Raw genomic sequence first — 21,662 nt, 5'->3', positions numbered from 1 at the left:
TATAAGGCTGTTCTAGTACAGTCCCACATGGGAACACTCCAAATTCTGCCTCCCAGGCTACACTCCCTCTGATTTCTCCAGCTGTGGGCTGATGGCCGTGTATGACATGAGTGCAAACTATGAATATTAAACGTACATGTGTGGGTTTCCTGAGAGAGGTACCCTGAGAGCAGGCAAGGCATAAATGAGTACATTAAAGCCTTGGACATTACAATAGGTAGTCAGGTGCCTAAATAGCAAAGAAAAGGGAGTGGCACAGAGAAAGGGGAGGCAAGGTCTAAAGATAAACTTAATCCACAACTCAACCCATTTATCGTTATCTGTGTGCAAAGAGCTCAAAAATTACTTCCCGCCCTAAGTAGAAGTATAGGCAAGGATCTTAACTAAATCCCAAATCCCATGTATACCATAGGCAAATAAATCATCAGAAGAGTATGAAAATTACTGACTTGCAATATCATTCTGACTTCAAAATATAACAAAAAAAAAATAGTTCTCATAGTTAAATCTAGCCTATCCTAAAAATGGTGTCAATAGAGCCTCCAATAAAAAACTGAAAAAGATTAACCTAGGATTCAGAAACCGTTTGCAAAATACTCTCTCGCTTTAAAATAGGAATCATCAAGTTGAAAAAAATGCTGTGGTCTACTGAAGTCACACCAAGTTTATGTATGACTATGCAATCACAATTTTTCCAAGACTCCCCCCCAAGGCCTTCGCACCAAACCTTCTTAATTTTCTCTCAGAATTGTGAGGAGGAAATATCTGAATAAGAAACCTAAGAGGTAATATGAAAAATATTAAGAATAGTGATACCTTATCAATTTTCCTAAAAAATGTGAAGCAGATGAATTTCATCTAACTTTCAGCATACACAGCTTATAACATACAATTATCTTTTTGGCTTGAGTTAATAATTATCAGCAGTCAAGAAAAACTCAAATCCACATTAGAGCTCCTACATATATACCTCTGTCATAATAACACAAGACAGATAGCTGAAATAAATTCATATTTTGATTTCTAGATTTTTCGGTTTAAATGAAACAAGTAGCAAGTAGTAAGAGTATTGCTTTCATTGTCATGAGCAGATTTAAAGGCGCCAAACTAAAACAACATAACCAACTTTTTTTAAGGTAGCCAAAAGCTTTTTAAGAAAAAAAACAGATACTAGAAAAGGGGGAGGAGGGGTGTGGAGGTAAACACAACTATTTCCAAACAATGAAATGACTCATTTGCTATACAATATACCAAAAGGGCCTATTGCTGCCCATTGTATGCATACCTATGAAGGCAACAGTATGATATAAAGAACAGTAATGGGTTTTGGAATCAGACTGAAAGGAATTCAGTTTGCAGTCCCATCACATACTAGTTATGTGACCTTAAGCAAGTTACCTAACTTCCTTGAGCTTAATGTACCTCATCTGTAAAATGGTCTAACACTAACATTGCAGGATTATTTTGAATTTAAATAAAATGCATATAAAGTACCAAATATCCAGCCAGATACTCTACAAATAAGAGCTATTTTAACACAACTGTTTACACCTACACCTCTTCTGCCCTCTGCCCCCCAAATTAAGGTAATGCTTAGTCAACCTAATTCAGAGGTTGGCCCCAATGCATTTTACAGCAATGCTGATGTCTCAATTTCAAATTCCTTTAAGATCACCCACCCCTCTCCTCCAGAAACCCCCACACTCTCTCCAAGCAAACCCTACTATAATGATTCCAAGAATAAGAAATGCCATGCTTTGCAAAAATAGAAAAACAAAATAGCCAGGCATCATGGTGCATGACGTAGTCCCAGCTACTCAGGAGACTGAAGCAGGAGGATCGCTTGAGCCTAGGAGTTCGAGGTTGCTGTGAGCTATGACTGTACCAAAGCACTCCAGCCTGGGTAACAGAGAAACCCTGTCTCTAAAAACAAAACAAACAAAAAAAAAGGGAAAAATAAATGGATGTATTTCTGACAATAACTCATTTCTAAAATCTGTTCTGTAGCAAAGCAATAACATATAGTTAAGAGGCCAAATCTCAGTCTCAGTGGATCAATTAAATTCCAGCCCAAAAGCAGCTTCTTAACCAGCCACCCTCTCCCAAGCTAGAGACCAAGTGTAAACAACAAAGCTTCTTTTTTGCAGAAACAAACAAAAGAATATGTATCTTAGATAGTGATATATATGTAGTTTTTTTTTTAGTTTCAGATAAATAATGAACAATATGTATAGATTTTAATGAATATCAAGTGGGAAAAAATAGCAACTTCGAAGTCAGGCATACTTAAATTTGAATCCTGATTCTGCTACCTATTAGATATGTGAATTTTGTACAAATTGTTTAACTTTATTTCTAAGGCTTAGTTTCAACATGTATAAAACAGACATAATGAAACTACCCTATTAGGTTAAAGTTAGGATTTATTGAAATAGGAAAAGAGCCAATGTCACACCCCTTACACAGAGCCTACACCTGGTAGGTGTTCAGGAAATGGCAATGCTGACGATTGCCATCAGCTTGTTAGCTTAACGTCACTTGCTGTCACCAGGTCACTAATGGCCACAAGGCTCCATTTATACACACACACCTTGCCTATTTATTTTAAGCCTAACCCTTCTGAGAACACTGGATTTGTTCGCTTAAAAAACCTGGATAAAACACCACAGAACTATTGTAAAATTAAAAGCCAAGAGAACTGAATCATCAGGTTGAAAAAACTCCTTGATAAATCACCTTGCCTATCCTTATGCAGCAGGAAGGCCCACTGTTGAACCCACATCAGTTAAATAAGACCAAATCCATTTTGAAAGATTGCCAGTCAAGATGATTCCCCAACCCTCCCCTAGATGCCCAGTTAACACTCATATATAAGATGCACACAAATAGCAAATCTAAATCCCCTGCATTTTTAGTTCAGTATATTTGATTTTTTTTCCTTTGTCTTTACAGCTTGAAATACATACAATTGTTAAATCACTTCTCAGGCTTCTTTTGCTTAGCATCATAAACTTTTCATCATAGATCCTATTTTTCTGATTTTTAATCATCTTTCAAGTTTCCTCTGTCACCTCTGTAATTGCAGAAATTAAAATAGGTCAACAAATCCAACCAAAAAAAAAAAAAAGCTAAATGAAAGAGAAAATGAGGTAATGATCACTATGTTTTGTTTTCTAATTACATATATTTGTTAGTACCAAGTGTGGATATTTTAATGACAGCCCATGTTAATGACCTCATTTCAAATATGACTCACAGTATATTCTAACAAAACAGTTTCATTTTATTTCCCCATAAAATAATTCTTAACTTTTGTATAGCACTTTATAATTTTTGAAATAATTCTACATGATCCTCACAACTACCCTAGATTACAGTGAGGCAATTGTTTTTGTTTTTGCTTTCTAAAAAAAGGATGTTCGGCTGGGCGCAGTGGCTCACGCCTGTAATCCTAGCACTCTGGGAGGCCGAGGCGGGTGGATTGTTTGAGCTCATGAGTTCGAGACCAGCCTGAGCAAGAGCGAGACCCCGTCTCTACTAAAAATAGAAAGAAATGATCTGGACAGCTAAAAATATATATACAGAAAAAATTAGCCGGGCATGGTGGCACATGCCTGTAGTCCCAGCTACTCAGGAGGCTGAGGCAGGAAGATTGCTCGAGCCCAGCCAGGAGTTTGAGGTTGCTGTGAGCTAGGCTGACGCCACGCCACTCCAGCCCTGGCAACAGAGTGAGACTCTGTCTCAAAAAAAAAAAAAAAAATTAAAAAAAAAAAAAGGATGTTCCAAGAGTTTCAGTCTCTCAAAGGCATGTAGCCAATGATAACCAAAACCAAAACTCTGATCACCTGATACCCATCAGTCAAGTGTTCCTTCCACTCTACTACCTAATACATACGCTACACACACTTCAGTTACTCTTACCAAAATATTAATAGATGACTTTATTATCACAATCCTAAGGTTACAGTTGCCCTTTCATAGCCCCTGAATTCATATGTTTCATGCTTTTTATTTTAGAAGAGGTTCTACCACTGACCTTCACTAAAGACTTTATCACAAAGATTCACTTATTCTCTCTTTATAGAGCAAGTAAAAAGAACTTATCAACTTCCACTCAATGACATTGATTGTATACATTTATTTGCTGTCCTTCTCAAACTCCCCTTAAAATGATGGTAATTTTTTAAAGAAGAGTATGAGTCCATAAGATAACATAGAGTGAGGAGACAACAGCATTTGAGAGGAATGTGCTAGAAGCTGTTAGAACATAGCACCCAGATTTGATGATGCAGCCCGTTGTCTAACTGGAAAGTACCTGGAATGCACGTCATTTGATGATGCAGCCAGTATTCAACCAGAAAAGCATCCGGAACACAAGTCAAACCCCCCAAAAAATCACTAATGTTCTCTCATTAAGCTATTTCCAGTAAGAATAATCTAAAGTATCTAATAATACAAGTAAACAAACATTCAGTCCTTAATATGAACTTGAGACGCTGCAGGCACTGCTAGCCATCCTGCAGCTCAGCTCTGGGGGAATGGGACCAGGAAGGTACCACAACAGCCAAAAACGGTGACAGTGAAAACAATGGCTGCTCTGGAGACCAACATCTATCACCAAATCAAGTATTATTTGGTGACATTAATTTGCCATGGGACAATTTTTTAAAAGGAACAGATCAAACTGGATGAAAGCTGGGTACCTCTGGAGATGATAAAACTCAACAGGTTAAACTACCTAACAATGAACTTTAATATAATAGAAGCACTGAACAAATTAAAGGCAGAATTCATGGAACTAAATGAAGATAAAACTAAAATCAGAAGATCTCCAAACAAACTTCTCTCTGATGAGTATAAAATGTTTCTCTGATGACTGATGAGTATAAAAAATGATGTAAAAACAAATTCATTTATATGAAAGGCTTCCCAACTCACGTAACCTTTAGTGACATAAAAGAAAGATTAGAAGAGAAAGGTCAAGCACAAAACATTCAAATGAGAAAAACATTACACAAAGCATTCAAGGCATGCATATTTGCAGGGTTTGACAGTACTGAATCTCCTAAAAAGTTTATAGAGACCCTTGGCCCTGAGCTGGTATAAAGACCTTTTAATACTTCTCATAGAAGATTACTTTGCAAAAAAGAATGAAGCAAGCAAAATAAAGTGTAAACTAAATTAAAAGCTAGGCAAGAGCAAGAAGAAAGCTGGGTGTGGTGGCTCAAGCCTGTAATCCTAGCACCCTGGGAGGCCGAGGAGGGAGGATCATTTGAGCTTAGGAGTCTGAGACCAGCCCAAGCAACAGCGAGACCCCATCTCTACTAAAAAAATATAGAAAGAAATTAGCTAGACAACTAAAAATATCTATAGAAAAAAATTAGCCAGCCATGGTGGCACATGCCTGTAGTCCCAGCTACTTGGGAGGCTGAGGCAAAAGGATCGCTTAAGCCCAGGAATTTGAGGTTGCTGTGAGCTAGGCTGATGCCACGGCATTCTAGCCTGGACAAAAGAGCAAGACTCTGTCTCAAAAATAAATAAATAAATAAATAAAAAAGAAGAAGAAAAACAGAGTGCTGAAGATACTGAAATAAAATCTCCAAATTGGATGTTTGCTGAAATGTGGGGGTGACTTAGATGATCGAACCTGTAGAAAAGATCCACACATTCTTTCCTCAAATCATAGGGAAATAAAATGGATAGACTTCATCAGTGGAGCAAAAGGGGGAATAATTCTATTTAAGGAAAAAGCTAAAGAAGCACTAAATAAAACCAAAGAAGCCAATAAAGGTAACCTACAATTAGGGAATAAAGAAGAGATGTGGAAAGTACTAGAAGGAGAGGACTAGATAAAGAAACATTGAAAAAACTCATGAAGAATCAACAAGAATCTCTAAACAAATGGGAATCCAAAGGTCACAGATTTTAAGGGAAAGAAAGCTGCCCGGGCTGGGTCTGCTACAGGACAAGTGCAGTTTCAGGGCAAGAAAATGAAAGTTGATAGTGATGATGAACAGCAAAAACAGACAAAGAAGAATCCACATCAAAACAATAGATAACACAAAATGGTGCTGGAGACCACTAGTTTAGCAAACAAATTCTAGGTATCCGGCTGCTCTTATGTTTCCGAAGTTTTAAAAAAGAAAATAAAATTAGGCCCACTTCAATATTCAGCTAGAAGAAAGGAAAGGGTTTTTATTATTGGGGTTTTCTTGGGAGGGGGGTCAGTTATCCAAATGAAAAAAATTTTTAAATGTATAGTTCTGTTTGTGTTATTTCAGATGATTCAAATATCAAAGGGAATGTTCTTCCACTAAATTGCTTTTGTAATATGAGACTATGTTAGCACAAACTATATGCTATCCAAGAAGAGAAAAAGTAACTGAATCAATGAGAGCAAATAAAACTGTCCCACTACAGCCAGGAGTGGTGGCCGGTACCTACAGTCCCAGCTACTGGGGAGGCTGAGGCAGGAGGATCGCTTGAGCCCAGGAGTTTGAGACCAGTCTGGCAGCCGGGGCAACATTATGAGACGATGTCTCTCTAAAAAAACAAAACAAAAAACAAAAAAACTCTCCTACTGCTTCATGGGAAGAAAAGGTCCAAGGTTTAATTAAAAAGTACAGGCTGCTAGAGTGGTATCCTTTCTTTTCCTCTTCAGTCTAATTGCTGGCACAAAGATACAGAACGGGGGAAAATTAAATGTCATTACAATTAAAACCTCCCACTTCCTAATTAATTTTTCATAAAATTACATAGAAGATATATAATTACTTTAAGTGAAAATATGCATAGACAACTATACTGACCAAGCTGAGGTCTCACTGTTTCATTTTTATTTGTACCATTTAAACAGAGTTTATAGACTTGCACATAAGATTTTTTCCCCCATGTTTATCTTCAATATTGATCCAGTGCATTCTGCTCACACTGTAAACACTTTTCTAACTCTGGTTATCTGTGACATCTTGAAAGGAACAGACAAAACATATGGCATGAATTCAATGATTCAACATTTGGTGTGTCGGAGGAGAGTGGAGGGCAGAAGAAATTGCTTAAAGACCTAACTGTTTAATGCCTGAACATGAGAGTAGGATGCCATTTTCAAAGTTCTTGAAACATAACTTAGAACTGCAAGAATACTGTTCAAAAAGAAAAGCTGAAGGCATGATTATCTCTTTCAGATTCTTACAGAAAGAGTCCTAAAAAGATAGCTAAGGACGCCTCAATCCTACCAGAAAAAGTATGACTTCCAAACCACCCCCTTCCCATATCCTACACTAATAACAATGAAGGTGTCACTGTCCGTGGCCAGAAATGAACGAAGCAGGCACAAGTTGAAGGCGGCGAGTGACTGCCTGTCCATAAATGGTCCCACCCCCACCTACTGCTATACACCCCTCCTCAATCAACGCACTTTATCTCCCCACTGAAGGTGGCCACAGTCCTGATTACTGGAATAATCATTTCCTTGATTTTCATTTTACCATTTAAATATGCATCCCTAAATAATACATTTTCCTGTGTTTGAATTTTATTATAAATAGAATCATACTGAGGTATTCTGTGGGTATGTAGTGTTTCTTTTACTCTATGCTATGTTTAAGAGATTCATGCACTTATTTATGTATTCACTCCTCTATTAATGGACATTTGAGTTGCTTCCATTTCAGGCTCTTCTCAACAACAGAGCTATGAGCATTTCATGCAGATGTGCTAGAATTTCTCTAGAGTATCCTCCAAGAGTGGAAGTGCTGGATCTTCAACTTTATTGGAAAATGACAAATTAACTTCTAAAGTGAATATACCAACATATGCATACACTGACTGTGTGTGAGATAGAAATTCACTTTTTAATTTCTGGTCTTCAAAAATTCACTGTTACAATGGAAATCCCACTTGGAGAATACATGTTAAGCTAAGTGTACTCTTAGCAAAAGGTCTATCTTCAAAATAGTATTTGAGAATTGGACCAGAGGAGTATGAACAACCCAGCTAATTTTGAAAGAAAAAATAATGTACAGTCGGCCCTCCATATCAATGGATTCAACCAACCTCAGAATGAAAATAGTTTTAAAAAATAATACAACAATAAAAATAGTAAAAATAAAAATAATACAGTATAACAACTATTTACATAGCATTTACAATGTATAAGGTATTATAAGTCATCTAGAAAGTATACATGGGAGGATGTGTGTAGGTTATATGCAAATACTAAGCCATTTTAAGTCAGGTACTTGAGTGTCCCCAGATTTTCGTATCCACAGGGATCCTGGAACCAATCCCTCATACTGAGGGACGAGTGTGTAAAGAACAGTCCAAAGCACAAAGCCTTTGTCTGAGAAACCAAATCTGGATAACACATCACAGTGACAGCAATGAACATCCTTCAGGGCACAGGAGACAAAGGAGAAAAACAAACGAACAATTACAAGTGGGAACGACTACTCGTAGGAAAAAAAAAAAAAACAACTATTTTTATGGCTTCTAAAACCACTGACTTTTAAATGCTTGGAGACTCAGAACAGCAACAGTGGTATTCAATAAATAGATTCAAACAATCAGTGACATTATACTCAAGAAGAACTTGTAATTTCTCAGCAAAATAAAGATATATAAATTCTGTTGGCAACCATTTCTGTTTTTGTCTAGGGTTCAAGGAAAAAAGAAATCAGACTTTGGCTTCAGTGAATACAGATAATCAAGCCTCTATTCACAAAATATTTCAATAAATACTAAACCTAGGTACCATGTTTCCATATTAAGCAGAACTAAAATCTGTAGTATATTTGAGATAAGATGTTGGCATTGTCAAATCAAGCACTGTTACATCTTTCTGCTCTTGCTTTGCCCACAGAAAGAGTATTGTGCAAGGTTACACAGAAACATGATAGAATGGGATTCAAATCCAGATCCATTTAACGTGGCCGCCTGCACTGCTTACACTAAACCGCATTGCCAAAAGAAAGACTATCATAGCTCAGGCCGAACTTAAATGTCCCAAAATTTTCAAGGTTGACAAATTTTTTCTAATTTCGGTTACTTTGGAACTCAGTAGAGAAATTATATATTAAGAAAGAAAAATAAACAATGGAATCCAAAAGAATATATACTATTTAGAAGACTGAAGTACAAGGTAATTATGACACCTCACTCCACCAATCTAAGAATGTAGCAACAAATAAAATTTAATACACTTTAGGGAAAAAAACAAACTTTTAACTTTTGAAAGAAAAGTAAGGGAGATCACCTGTGTCATCTTGAGGGGAAAGATGGATTTCCCCAGGCATAAACTGTAAGATAGAAAACTGATATGTTCGATTACATTAAAATTTAAAGCTATGCACCGAAAAACATCACTATAGAAGCAGAAGTAAATCTCACTTTGGAAGGAGATAGTTGCAAACACAAACATCGAAAGATAAGTGTCAAAAATACATTTTTTAAAAGTCCACAAATCAATATGAAACAAACTAGCCAAACGGTTAAAGAATGAAGGCAGGCAGTTCACAGAGATGAGAGCAAGAACAGCAAATACAAACACATTCAACTTCGATAGTAACTAAGGAAATGCAAATTAAAAACCTCCAGTGACCAGGTGGCCCACACCACCTCCAAGCCTGCCACATCCACGTTTTTATACCAGACTGTATCATTCCCATGATCTGAGACCCCTGCCCCACCAAATCTCAACGTCAAACATTCCAGTCTACAGCCACCACTTCCCACCTCTCCAACTCATACACGCTCTCAAGGCGGTAGATAATCCTTCAGCCCAGAAGAATCTACAGGCCAGTGACGCCACGACCTTTTCACTGCCCCTTGACCTCCTCTTGTGCCTTCACCGCCCTCCTTATCCAGCTGAAATTCAATGACAATCATTCTAATCACCCCCTTTTCCCTCTCTCACGTCACTGCATTTGCTCAGCTGAACCATAATCATGATTAAATCCTACCCTCCCATCCTTCTGTGCCTGCACCCATACAGCAGAATATAAGGGGGGGGGAGGACACAGCTGTTCTTACCTTAAATACGTGAACACCAGCCTCACGTGGACCCCTATTACGATCCAGCAACCATACTGTATTTCCCTGTTTCATTCACTCTCCCACCTGCTAGACAACTATTTCTTACCTTCTCTCCTCATACTTCCAATACCTCTTCCCCAACCCTCACACACAGCTTTCTTATTTCATTAAGAAAACAGAAGCAATTAGAAGAGAACTTCCTCAAAACCCCATCACATCTACCCACCTACCTATACTTATGCCCATATATTCTGCATTTCTTCCCATTTCACTTGAAAAACTGCCCAGGCCCCAGCAGTGGGCAATCCCTCCACCACCTGTGCATTAGGTCCTACCACCTCATATCTTCCAACGAACACAGACTCATCGATTCTCACCCCTCCTCAGGTTATTTTTGCCCTACTTTCAGGATCTTTCTATCAACAAGTAAACGTGTAGTTATTTCTCTCATCTTTTTTTTTTTTAATTTACTTTTACTTCTCCCATCTTTAAAAATGTCTTGAGCCCCTTCCCCCACCAGCCCATTATTCTCCTTTCCTTTGTAACAAAACTCCTTAAAATTAAGACTTGTTTATATTCACTGTCTCAAATGTCTCTCCTTCCATATTCTTTTTAAATTCAAGCAAAAAATTTATCCCACCGTTGCAATAAAACTGCACTTGGAAGATCAACAGTCAATGCTTGGCTGTCATCAGCTGCGTTTGACACAGATCCCACCTTCTTCCTCAAAACACTCGAAAACACTATACTTTCCTGGTTTTCCTTGTACTATTCATGCTCAGTCTCCTTTGCCAGTTTTTCTCAGTTCCCTAACCTCTAGGCACTGTGATACCCAGGGCTCAGTACTTTTCTAGGTAATAACTCCCTTGGTCATGTCATACATTCTCATGACTTTGAATATCATCTATGGGCCGGCATCACCTACCTGTGTATCTCCAGCCCAGACCTCGATCCTGAACCCCAGATAGTATCTCCCATTGGATGCTGTGCTGGGTCTCTCACATTTGCCACTTCAGATTTACCCTCCTCCCTTCCCCATCCTGTTCAGCTCTAGAAGGCTGAGCAATATGGACGACAGTGACAGGCTTCCCTTGTCTCCTGGCTGCCAGCAGGTTAGGCTCATGGAAGCCCTGCCTGGCAGGAGACTTGACAAGAAGAGTGTAAGGCCAGAGTATTTATTCCTCTGACTCTCTCCATGTGAGGTCGCCTTCACTGGCTGGGTCCCTTTGCCAAAGGTGATTCATCCTCTCAAGGTAAACGCTATACGACTCTCTTTCAAAATTCCAGTAATCATGGGTGGTAACATCTCTGCTGTTACCTGCCCTCCCAACACTGCACTCTCTGTGCTTTCTCACAAAGCTCTCTCCTGACACCTTTGTGAATGGTTCCTTTGTGAAAACTTCCTTCTCATTATATTGAGTGTGCCATTTATTTCTTATAGGAATTCATCTCAATTTTAACATACGCAACACTAAAAACCTTCTATAGTTTACCCATCTCAGTTAATGGCAACTCCCTTCTTCTTTCTGGCTGTTCAGACCAAAAACCTGGCATCATCCTTATAAATCTTTTTCTCTCATACCCCACATTCACAAGTCCTCCCTGCTCTTCCTTCAACACAGATCCAGAACTGGACCCTGTTTCACCGGCTCCACTGCTCTCCCCAGGCCCCAGCCACCATCACGGCTCGCCTCGGTTATTACAGCAGCCTCCTAACTAGTCTGCCCGCTCCCCACCTCCAGTTTGCCCCAACAGAGCAGAGTGATTGTTAACGCAGCGGTTAGCTATATCATTCTTCTCTTCAAACACTCCAGTGGTTTCTCATCTCAGTCAGAGTAAAAGCCAACATCTTTCCAATGGTCTACGAGTCTCCACGTGATCTGCCCACATAATGCCTTTCTGACCTCATCGCTTACTTGCTCACTTTGCTTCTGCCACACTGGCCTTCCTTGCTATTCTCCATTCTCCTATCTCAAAGCCTTCGAGTTTGCTGTTCCCTTTGCCTGGAACACTTTTCCCGCAGATATCATCAATGCTTGTTCCCTCACCTTCCTCAGGTCTCTAGCCAAATGTCATCTCAGCAAGATCTTCTGTGGCCACTCTTTGTAAAACTGTAACAGCCTTTCCCCACTTTATTTCTATCCTAACCAATGATCACCATTTAATATTTTATATACTTTTCTTTTCTTTATTGTCTCCACCCTCTAGAATGTCAACTCCATAAGGCAGGTGTTTATATTTGTTCTATTCTTACCATATGCCCAGCCTCTAAAACACTATCAGGAGACAATGAGCACTTAAATACCTGTTGAATGAACCACAACTAGATACCATTTGATCAACTGGTTGCAATTAAAAAGTCTAACAGTACCACAGTATTGGCAGGGATGGGGAACACTAGGAACTCTAGCTCATCTCTACTTTGAAAAGCAATTTGGCAATATCTAGAAAAGTTTATGAAATGTACACCTCAGGAACCAGTAGTATTTTTTTCTGGGTTGTGTATTAACTTATATAAACAAGGACAGTATACTAAAAATCAGAATCATTTCAAGGAGTATGGTCAGCTTATCAAGAGAATGCTCTGAATATTTTATGATCAGAGAATGAACTCTACCTCTCAAAAGTAAAGCAACATAGCCCTACTGCAACATGTACAAAGAAAGCATGGCAGTTTTTCTCAGGCTTATGCTGTGGTGAGAAGAAATTGATAAATCAGCAGAGTGAGGAAAACACGTAAGCACATATCACAAGATAGGACAGTTGCAATCTCCCCCCCAAAAAACCAATCACAGATCCTTGTGTAGCTCATAAGCATGATGATTGGGTGTTCTCATAAATGTGTGAGATGTGCCTTTCTCAAACAGACAGGCACATTGCCTGTTTGACGTGACAAAGGAAAAACAAAAAACCAATCACAGATAAACAAGCCACTTGAAAAAAAATCATCAAGCAAAGAAAGACTACAAGAAAAATACATGGGAGACTGAACCCATAACAGGTTTTAAATCATAAATAAAATACTAAAATAAATAACCAAAATCATAAGCCAGCGGACAGGCCTGCTGGGTTAGACTAGAGTTTTTAACTGCCTTCAAACGTGCAGTATCCCTTATTGCTAGATACTGTCCTACACAATTGATAGAATTAAAGCCAAAAGTAGTCCACAGGTTAATTTCATTGCATTACTTCGAGTGTCTCCTCATAGATCTTTTGGCAGAATAGCTGATGAGAATTAAAACTAACCAGCCCACATTTTGCCTTCATTCCCTTTCTCTCATGAAGAAAAGTTCTTATAAACCCATAATTGGCCAAAATGTAAGTAACAAAAGGGCAGTACTCATTTGACTGGCAAAATTACTAAGGGTTATCAGTCTTTAAACAATGAATTGAGTGCCATCTGCAAACCTATATCTAAAGGGGTTATGGTATGTGCATCATCTATTATAATAACACCAGACTGAATCTTGTGCTTCTGACTCCCAATTTAATACTCACTCCATCTCTTTCCTACTCAGAAAAGTTTACTCTAATAAGTTGAAAAAGGATGCATCGCTTTGTGATTCTTAGTCTGGTGTAGGCATTCAAAAATTTAGGCAGGGCCAGGCGCGGTGGCTCACGCCTGTAATCCTAGCACTCTGGGAGGCCGAGGCGGGTGGATTGTTTGAGCTCATGAGTTTGAGACCAGCCTGAGCAAGAGTGAACCACCCCCCCCCCGTCTCTACTAAAAATAGAAAGAAATTATCTGGCCAGCTAAAACATAGATAGAAAAAATTAGCCAGGCATGGTGGTGCATCCCTGTAGTCCCAGCTTCTCGGGAGGCTGAGGCAGTAGGATCGCTTAAGCCCAGGAGTTTGAGGTTGCTGTGAGCTAGGCTGACACCAAGGCACTCACTCTAGCCCAGGCAACAAAGTGAGACTCTGTCTCAAAAAAAAAAAAAAAAAAAAAAAAATTTAGGCAGGTGAAAAAGAAGAAAAGTAGAGTTAAACAGCAACATAAAAGTTGTGGGGAAAAGGGAATTCAAAACAGTCTGAAAATACTTTTTTATGTCTCTGTTCCTCACATCTTCATCCTTTAAATCTTTTAACTTGGCAATAATATCTTTTATTGAGGCAATTGTAGATTCACACACAGTTGTAAGGAAATAATACAAAGAGTTCTTCTTGTATACTTTGCCCAGTTTCCTCCAATGATAACATTTTGCACAACTGTAGGATAATATCACAACCAGGACAGTGATGTACTGACATTGATACAATCCACCAATCTTACTCAGATTTATTCAAATTCATTTGTGTGCACGTGTGTGTATATTAAAATCTACACAATTTTATCACTCAAGTAGGTTCATGTATCTGCCACCAGTCAAGATACCAGACAGTATTAGCACCCTAGGATCCTTCATGCTGCCATTTTATAAACACATCCTCCTCCCACCCTCCCATCCCTAATCTCCAGCACCCACTAATCTATCCTCCACTTACACTTTCAATTGTCATGCCACACCCTAGCAGAGAGTGGCCACGGGTACACCCAGCCACCCCTCCTCCATTGCTTCCTGTTACTGCTCTCTCTCCACCTTCACATTGTGCAAGGTGGAATCAATCTTAGATAACAGCTGGTCACGGTAGCAACGGGATTTCACCTTATTGATAGAGAATACTATCCAAAAGCAAAGAAACAAGGTTTTGGTGTTTAGGTGCATACGGCTCTAATATGTACATATCCACTAAATATCCACTAATATCCACATTCCTGGCTATTAAAAAAGAAGGAAAAAGAGAACATATATGCCAGAAACTTTATAATGCTTCCTATAAACATAAGTACTGTTTCCTCCAAAATCAAAAAGACTTTTTTCTCAGAGTACTAAATTTAGAGCAACATGGTTCAGCATTTTCCACTTATATTATAGCCTTTTATCCATGGCAGAGACTATAGTCATTCTACATAAGAACATGGAAACCCTGACTTCCACTTAAAGAAACATCTTCTTTTTCCCTTGCAAACCATTGGAAACACTGTCGGTCCTTCGCTTGAATTTAAAATCGAAAGAATAAAGGATAAATTGCTAGTTATAAAAACGCAATGTAAAAAGCAACACAAATAAAATATGCCACTTTCACAGCACCGAGCAGCACACATGCAACAGGAATTCATACCTGCAGAGCTAAGGAGGACGCTGAAATCTGTTCCCCTCTGTGATCCTCCGCTTTCATTATTGACCTCTTTTTCAATATCTTGATATCGATCCCAGTTAGAGACGATCTTTCTTTTAGAATAATTTCCCTGCTCATCATTCTCTTCTCCAAAGGTCTCTGCATCGCTGTCATCTTCAACCTGCAATCATGAGGGACAAATCAATAAGCAGGCAGTGGAAATCTTGACCTTAGTAGTCTTCATGGTAAAATAAAACAACAACAAAAAATAGTACATAGGTATCATAATAAAGAGCAAATTTATACACTAAGCTATCTGAGGATATTAAATAATATTTCAAGAGAACCCCATTATACCAGAGTGTGCTTGCAGGGTAAACTTTTTAGTGATCATTGAAAAGGAAATCTGACAAGTTGCTGCCTAAACCTTTGTATGACTGATATCTCTAAAATCTATCCCTATGTATCCTGTTTCAATAGTTGTAGTTGAAATGATCAAGATTGGAAATCAACACTCCCTTTCAATTTATAGATTTTACAAACATACTCCATAAATATGTTTTATAAGCTTTAAATAGAAACCCTGCTCAGATGCATTCTAGAAAACAGTTTCCAGTCTTCAGCATTAAAAGGTTAAGAGAGCATGCAGAAAAATGCGCAATGTGGGAAACTCTAGAAGATAAAGGGGTCCAGTTTTTTCAACAAATAAATAATAAAAAAAAAACATTGCAAGGGGGAGATATACCTTCAGAGCTTTTTCTATGTATACATTTACATTTACTTTTTATTTTTTTGGTAACCAGATTTTTTTAAATCAGTATTATCTACTTCTCCATTTCAATAAATTTCATTTCATATAACACCCCAAGTTTTTCCAAATTTCCCTAACTAACCCCAGAAATTTCCTACACAGCCGGTTTTTCCAGACTAGTATCCAATTCAGGACCATGTATTATGTCTGATTGTTGTCCCTTAAGTCTCTTTGAATCTAGCAGAATCCCTATATTTATGACATTGATTTATTGACAAGGCCATGCCAGGAGGCAGAATGCAGGAAGAACCCTATCTGCTGTCTGGCTGTTTCCTTGTGGTATTCATTTATAGATTATTTTTATCTCCAATATTACCTATAAACTAATCTAAAAAACAGAAATGCTCAATGAAAAGTTAAATATTTCTTGGCTAAAATACATCATAGATGGTGCCCTGAAACTTATGTCACATCACATCAAATGACAGATAAGTGGCTGAGCAAATGTTAAGTGCTGTAATGCTAACATGAGCCAAACCGTTTGGGTGATGAAGTCTGATCCACTCACTGTACATACAGATGTGTCTTTTCCCCCTTTCATCTAGGAAATTGTTTATGTGGTATTATTTTGATCCACTGCAAATTCCTAGTTCCCCAATCATTTACCCAACAAATTTAACACTAGTCAATAATCCTTACCTGAATAAAATTTCCTACACTTGCAGGAAACAATAAACTGGCCTTTCAAGATCATTTGCAGCCCTCAAACGTCATCCTAAGCCTCCTCATCAAAATAAAAAGATGGCAATGGCAATCTACATTATAATCTAGGGACTGCAAAGACTGCCTGAAACCTGTAGGTTTCTTGCCATTCCTGCAAGTTTCTCAGAACCAAAATATCTTGGCAGATTAAAGGTATGTGACAGAACGAGATCTGCTATATAAATAATAAATGCCAGGAACATTCCAAAGAAAATAGCCTGTAACTGACGAGAATTTGGAGAACTGGAGCTGAAAATACTAGTAGGTTTTAGTCTGGGAAAATCCAATATTCTTTTGTTGGCCCACTGGGTAAAGACAGTTCAGAGAACCTTCGCCATTTAGTATAAAACCTCTGAATGTAGCTATAACATGTGGCAAAAATGGAAACCTGGGCAAAATAATTATCTTGAACTGAAAGAGCATTATGATCTGAAATACCCGAGGAACTATTAATGCAATGAAACAAGCACTGAAATGGAAAGCAGGAGACCTAGATAGAATTAATGGCCCTGACATTACCATCATTTGATATTTACCAAGTGTTTATAATAGGTTGGACTTTGTGTAGATGAATGACTCACTAATCCCCAAATTAGAAGAATCACTGAACAAGGATCTCATTACCCCTGCCCAAATGCAGAGAAAAGAAGAGTTATCATTAGCCTCCACTCACACGGGAGTAGTAAGAAGTAATTAAAAAAAAAAGGTTTAGAAGACATTTGATGTAACTTAGAGAAAGGTGTATATTCAAAACTCCTGACGATTTCATATTTGGTTCACTATGCAAAAATCTGAGACAAAATAAAAATATGTAAAGCCTCAAAACAGCAAATAAGAAAATAATGATAAAAGCAATGTGAAAACTGTAAAGACAAAAGCATCATTTTTATGCTAACATTATTACAAAGTTACTCTGGTAATTTTCACTGTAATATTTCATACCTAGACATTGGTCATTGGTTGCAGCGTTCATAAAGTAACAGGAATATAATCAGGGTTAACGAGCCAAAGATCTATTATCTAGTCAAACTACTGCTGAGCTACTATCCAATGGCATACACACAAAAAATCCATTTAAAACAAAGGAGATGCCCAACTGGATAGAGTAGCTTAATGTTTTGCAATTCTTCCAATAGGCAAGGGTCAATGTGACTTCATCTACCTTGAAGAGTGGAAGTGAGAAAAACTATTTTCTAGGGATGACTACTCAAAGTTGATAGCAATCTGAAACTCCCAAGGAAGGAAAGCTAGGGCAAGAAACATGGAACTGAGCATCTACCTGCATTTATGTACATATGTGGTCAATCTGTGAGACTGTTAAGTCAAACTCTCAGTTTTCCGTTTTTGTTTTGTTTTGTTTTGTTTTGAGACAGAATCTCGCTCTGTTGCCCAGGCTAGAATGCTGTGGCGTCAAGCTCACAGCAACCTCAAACTCCTAGGCTTAAGCGATCCTCCTGCCTCAGCCTCCCGAGTAGCTGGGACTACAGGCATGCGCCATCATGCCTGGCTAATTTTTTTCTATATATATAATTTTAGCTGTCCAGATCATTTCTTTCTATTTTTAGTAGAGACGGGGTCTCGCTCTTGCTCAAGCTGGTCTTGAACTCCTGACCTCGAGCGATCCTCCCGCCTCGGCCTCCCAGAGTGCTAGGATTACAGGTGTGAGCCACCTCGCCAGGCCCAAACTCTCAGTTTTCTTCTCAAAGTAAAAAATATAACACCATGTTTTTACCATGTCCCAGGTAATAAAAGGATACTCTAAAATTCTATTAAAGAAAGCACTATATCACCATAAGGAACTACAGCCTGCACTCAATTAACTAGTAAATGAGATTCAAACCCATTAAATCCACAAAGATTTTAAAATGTCACCATCATCAATAATTACAACCTCCTTATTTATCAAACTACTAGCATAGGTAGCAGAGTATAGAATTTTTGTGTTACCCCTTCCTAATTCACTTCAATCAATAGCACTAAAATCATTAGATATTCGAGAAAAGAAAATAACAAAAAGTAAAGACTAGATAATTAACTTCCCAATAAAGGGACTGACATGACAATTATTTCATTCTCAAAACAGGTGAGCTAACAACTCTTTATACACACATACACACACACTGCAAGGTAGACAATAATTTAGCCAAATTCTCTGCCACTTTCAAGCAAGGCTTGCTTTTTCTCTCCTGTCTAGTAAAATGTCACTCATTTCCATTTGAGACCTATCCAGAATCACATTTAATGTTCATATTTCTACTAATAGTCTCTTCAAGGCAATCTAGGCTTCTTCTAGCATATGCCTCAAAATTCTTCCAGCCTCTACTCATTACATAATTCCAAAGCCCTTTCCATATTTTTAGGTAATTGCTACAACAGCACCCCACTTCCTGGTACCAAAATCTGTATTAGTTTCCTAGGGCTGCCACAACAAAGTATCATAAATTAGGTGGCTCAAAACAACAGAAGTTTTTTCTCTCACGATTCTGAAGTCTAGATGTCTAAAATCCAGGTGTTGGCAGGGTTGGTTCCTTCTAGAGATTCTCAGGGAGAATCTTTTCCATGACTCTCTCCTGGCAATCCTTGGCATTCCTTGGCTGTAGACATATCACTCCAATCTCTGACTCTATGTTTCTCTCTCTCTCTCTCTCTCTCTTTCTCGTGTGTGTGTGTGTGTGTGTGTGTCTTCTCCTCTTCTTATAAAGACACCAGTCATATTGGATACGGCCCAACCTAATCCAGTATGACCTTATCTTATTTTGATTGTATCAGCCAACAATTTATTTCCAAATAAAGTCACACTCACAGGTACTGGGGATTAAGACTTCAACATGTCACAATTTTTGGAAGAAACAGACCAACCCACAACAGGAGAAAAAATAGTCAAAAAATAATGGCTGAAAACTTCGCAAAGTTGATGAAAAACTTTAATCTACACATACAAAAATCTTAACAAACTCCAAGTAATATACACACAAAGAGGTCTACAGATACATAATAATAAAAATGCTGAAAGCCAAAAGCAAGAAGAAAGTCCTGAAAACATCAAGAGAAAATAACTTATCACAAGGCAACTCAAACACAATTAATGACTGAATTCTCATGAGAAACAATAGAGGACAGAAGGCAATAGTACAACATATTAAAAGTGTTCATAGGGAAAAAAACTTGTCAACTAAGAACTTTACATACAGAAAAACTATTTTTTAACAATTAAGGCAAAATGAACATATTCCTGGATAAATAAAAACTAAGAAAATCTGTTTAACAGACCCACCTTAAGATACACTAATATATGTTCTTCAGGCTGAAAACATGTGACCCCAAACAGCAATTCAAATCCACATGACAGGCCGGGTGCGGTGGCTCACACCTGTAATCCTAGCCCTCTGGGAGGCCAAGGCAGGTGGATCGCTCAAGGTCATGAGTTCGAGACCAGCCTGAGCGAGACCTCGTCTCTACTAAAAATAGAAAGAAATTATCTGGCCAACTAAAAATATATATAGAAAAAAAAAAAATTAGCTGGGCATGGTGGCACATGCCTGTAGTCCCAGCTACTCGGGAGGCTGAGGCAGTAGGATCGCTTAAGCCCAGGAGTTTGAGGTGGCTGTGAGCTAGGCTGACGCCACGGCACTCACTCTAGCCCAGGCAACAAAGTGAGACTCTGTCTCAAAAAAAAAAAAAAAAAAAAAAAAATCCACATGACAAAAACACAGAGTACCAGTAAAGGTAATTATGTAACTATAAAAGAGAGTATAAATGCATATTTCTTTTCCTCTCTTCCAGTAACTGATTTTAAAAGCAATTATATAAAACAATATGTATATAATTATATTGTTGTGCCTTTAACATATAGAAATATATTTACCAGTTACAGCACAAAGTAGGTGGGTGGGAGCAAAACTGTATTACACTAAGAAAGTGACTCCAACGCCGGGCGCAGTGAGTGGCTCAATGCCTGTAAACCTAGCATTCTGGGAGGCCGAGGCAGGAGGATCGCTCGAGGTCAGGAGTTCAAAACCAGCCTTAGCAAGAGTAAGACCCCATCTCTACTAAACAATAGAAATAAATTAGCTGGACAACTAAAAATATATAGAAAAAAATTAGCCGGGCATGGTGGCGTATGCATGTAGTCCCAGCTACTCGGGAGGCTGAGGCAGAAGGATTGCTTGAGCCTAGGAGTTTGAGGTTGCTGTGAGCGAGGCTGACGCCATGGCACTCTAGCCCAGGCAACAGAGTGAGACTGTAGCTCAGGCAACAGGGCAAGACTCTGTCTCCAAAAAAAGAAAAAAGAAAGTGACTCCATATAGGAGCTCAAATACACAGGAACAACGGAAGAAAACTAGAAATAGTAAATAAGAAGCTTCACAAGAAAGCTATAAATATATACCTACTTTCCTTTCTCCTGTCATATTCTTTAAAAAATAAAATTATATAAGGTGGTAATTATCACAATGTATTTTTGGCTTTGTACCATAGAGATGTAGTAAGTTTAACAAAGATACCACAAAAAGAGTAAGGGGTAATACAGCTACACAGAAGTAACATTGCTATATTACATTGTAGTTAGCATAAATCTGAGCAGGTTTTGATAAATCAAAATGTATATGGTAAGCTTAGAACAACCACTATGGAAATGACTAAAAAAATAATGAAAAAATCATTAAAGAAATTAAAATGTTACATTAAAAATATTCACTTAGGCCGGGCACAGCAGCTCACACCTGTAATCTCAGCACTTTGGGAGGCTGAAGCAGGAGGATCACTTGAGCCCATGAGGTAAGATCAGCCTGAGCAACACAGCAAGACCCTGTCTGTACAAAAAACAGAAAAATTAGCTGGGCATGGTGGCATGCACCTATAGTCCCAGCTGCTCAAGAGACTGAGGTAGGAGGATTGCTTGAGCTCAAGAGTTTGAGGTTAAAGTGAGCTATTATGACACCACTGCACTCCAGCCTGGG

At 38.3% G+C, this 21,662-nt stretch overlaps 1 protein-coding gene and 1 pseudogene across 1 annotated transcript in view; one reads left to right on the top strand and one right to left on the bottom strand.

Annotated features, from left to right (window-relative positions):
• The window catches only part of AVEN (apoptosis and caspase activation inhibitor), a 149,682-nt gene that overhangs the window by 110,037 nt on the left and 17,983 nt on the right, over positions 1–21,662 (bottom strand). Inside the window, exon 2 of the mRNA XM_045527692.1 lies at positions 15,195–15,372. Within this exon, the coding sequence (XP_045383648.1) occupies positions 15,195–15,372 (178 nt within the window). The remainder of the gene's footprint in view (positions 1–15,194; positions 15,373–21,662) is intronic.
• Positions 12,828–12,922, top strand: LOC123630971 (annotated as a pseudogene).

The sequence above is a fragment of the Lemur catta genome, chromosome 1, assembly GCF_020740605.2.
Source record: "Lemur catta isolate mLemCat1 chromosome 1, mLemCat1.pri, whole genome shotgun sequence".
In the NCBI taxonomy this organism is placed as follows: Eukaryota; Metazoa; Chordata; class Mammalia; order Primates; family Lemuridae; genus Lemur; species Lemur catta.
This window is presented reverse-complemented; position numbering and strand designations above follow the sequence as displayed.